Source organism: Penaeus monodon, chromosome 32 (assembly GCF_015228065.2).
Source record: "Penaeus monodon isolate SGIC_2016 chromosome 32, NSTDA_Pmon_1, whole genome shotgun sequence".
Lineage (NCBI taxonomy): Eukaryota > Metazoa > Arthropoda > Malacostraca > Decapoda > Penaeidae > Penaeus > Penaeus monodon.
In genome coordinates, this window is record NC_051417.1 from 13,893,592 (window position 1) to 13,896,332 (window position 2,741).

The following is a 2,741-nucleotide window of genomic DNA, read 5'->3' on the forward strand; positions in this document are numbered from 1 at the left end:
ATCATATATTTTGTGAACTGTTTGAGATATCTTAATTATCCTTTTCAGTCAAAAAGCGGGTATAACTATGAATAAGCTTACATTATATTTATTGACAATACACTTATTTACATGTAATATGTTCACCAGACAATGAGAGTGATACGTACAACAGGTAACCCACAGTATCAAAGTATCATCAATTTCCTTAGTAAATTTCTAGTGATTTAATCGAAAATGGAATCCCTAAATGAGCATTCTGTGTTTCAATTATCTGCCCAGTTCTGCAAGTGCCAATTACCTTAACATCTAATTTCCTTTTAAAAGAATAATTATATCTGTACAGGTCAGACTAGGCAGTGCTAGATCACAAGGGTTCACAAAGGCGTCTCCAGGAGCTTTTGTCTCGGGGAAACACTGTGTAGGTTCACTGTATCGTTTGCTTCGATGCTTTTAAGATTCTGCATCTCACTTCCCAACCTCCGCTTTTGTTTTTCTTTGAGCTTCTCCACTTGTTGTTTGAGAATGTTCGTGATTTCGAGTTGCCACTTTTCACGCTCGTCCTTCCGCGGAGTTTTAAAGAGATAGGTGAGTGTCCGCGCAGCGCCCGCGCGCACCTCGACGGAGAAGCTGTTGTGGTCAGTGGCGGGACCCAGACCCACGGTGTCCATCCTCAGCGCCTCCACGTACTGGTAGCGTGGGTGGCGGTACTCTAGCAGGAGGATCATCGTCTCCAGCAGCACGGCGTGGATCTCCTGCTTCATCATCTGCCCCGGGAACCGCACCTTCACGTCGCCCTCCATCAGCACCGTCCCGCACTCGTCGAGGTCGAAGGGAGACCCGTCAATTGTCTCCGTCAGGAGAATCGTGCTGGCTTCTGAAATGACGCCTCGGAAAATCGACAAGGCTTCGTCGATTGTCGCTTTTGCGTCCGGATTGGAACTCTGAGTCTCGCCTAGTTGGATTAAACATTTCATGTACACCTCCACTTGCAGCACGGGATAAACGTAAGGGTTTTTTAGATCCATATCTCTCATGGTCGAGTCGAGCCGTGCGCGATCGGCTAGAAACGAGGCGTACAGTTGACTTATATATTCTGAACAAATGATGAAACACCTAGCTAAGGTCTCGGGGGAACCCTCGCTGATGGCTTCTTCAAGTAAATTGTAGAAAGTGTTTAGGTGGAAGTCGAAGAGGGTTCTCAAATGGGTTACAATACATGATGGAGGCCGCGGAAAATCGTCGTTCAGGAGTTGTCGGAGTTGCTCGTTCAGGTTTGCTGTGTACTTTCGCTCATGATGAAACACTGAGTGCGGATGGGAGAAATTGCCTTCTTTATCGTCTTGAGGAAGGCCCTTGAAAAGATTTTCAAGCTGAGGGAAAATCGTCCACACTGCCAGCGGCGGTGTAGGTAACGTGTGACTCTTCCAGCTGTGCACAGACTCTCCGTCTGAGGTATATCCGCTCGCCTGCCTTACCACAGGTCGAGGGCGACTCGGAGCGCTCGAATGTTTCTTGACTGCCCCTCGGCGGCGAGGTCTGCCATAGCCCGAGGCGTTCCCAGCCTGATCTCCTTCGTCCTCCATGCCGATCTCGGGACTGCTGCCTGGACGCGAGGGTTCTTTTTTCAAGACTCTCTCGAAGGACTGTCCTCTGCGGAATTTGCTCCGTCTGCCGCTAACACGTAGCTCGTGATCCCCCTCAATAATACTGTTTCTCGGCGTATTAGTCTGCGATTTCTCTCTTAGAATCCATTTTATGTCGTTGATCCACAGCTGCTGCATGTTGATGTTCTTAGCCTTGAACACGTAAGGCATGGCTTGGCCTCGAGGACCGTTCCTCACCTCGAGCGTGAAGAGCACTCCTCGGCCTTGACGTTTTCCGAGGCTGACTTGGTCCATCCGGAAACTGGTGATGTACTTGTAATTTCTTCCTTGCGATAGCGTGATGATGATAATGGTCTTCAGCATGAGGACGTGGTACACTCGCTTCGGCAGGTCTCCGCCGCGTCGGAGGTGCAAGTCACTGTGTCGGATCAGGTTCCCGAAGTTGCTAAGGTCAAAGGGCGACCCCGTGACGGCTCCGAGGAAGAGCTTCGAGTCGGCCTTTTTCAGGGGAACTTTGAGTACGTCAATCGCTTCCTGAATGATCCTCTTCTCCTCTCGCGTGCTGACCTTCTTCAGCAGAGTCTCCAGTGTAAGAACGTAATAGTGGAGGCGCATGCGCGGCTTCCTCAGCTTCTCCGGCAGTTCCGGCATGTTGGCCTTAAAGTAGTCAGTGTGCGCGGAGAGGATGCCGTCCACGGTGGGGATGTTCTCCATGAAGTACACATACTTCTCGTAATCGCCCCGGTGGCCCACGATCGCCTCGCTCAGCAGCTGCGGACTGATGCCGCTGCGCTCGAACTCGCCGTGGAGCTCCTGGTGAAGCAGAATGAGAGCCTTTATCTGGGCGAACAGCAGTGTTAGCTTCTCTCGTATGAACTGAGGCGTCTCCTCGCTGGTGAGGCGCTCCCGGTCCTCATCCAGGCTCTGCAGGGCCCTCAGGAAGTCTGCGTCAGTTTCCACGAAGAACCTGATCTCCGCCTCGATCACGGCGGCGTTGGCCTCCGCCTGGGACGAGTCGCTGCCCTGCGACACCGAGTCCACGGAGTCATCGTCGTAGAGGCTCTCCTGGACTGCCTTGTCGAGGCCGTGGTCCTCGTAGAACTTGCTCTCGGACTTGGAGTCGCTGTCCTCGATGCTGGATTCGTCCTCGCCCTC

The 2,741-nt window shown here is 51.9% G+C and overlaps 1 protein-coding gene across 3 annotated transcripts in view; it reads right to left on the bottom strand.

Annotated features, from left to right (window-relative positions):
• Positions 1-72: 72 nt before the first annotated feature.
• The window catches only part of LOC119593512, a gene marked incomplete in the record, with an annotated part of 14,309 nt that continues 11,640 nt past the window's right edge, over positions 73-2,741 (bottom strand). For all 3 annotated transcript variants that reach the window (XM_037942472.1, XM_037942471.1, XM_037942473.1), the window contains 1 exon segment: positions 73-2,741. In XM_037942472.1, coding sequence (XP_037798400.1) covers positions 357-2,741 — 2,385 coding nt within the window.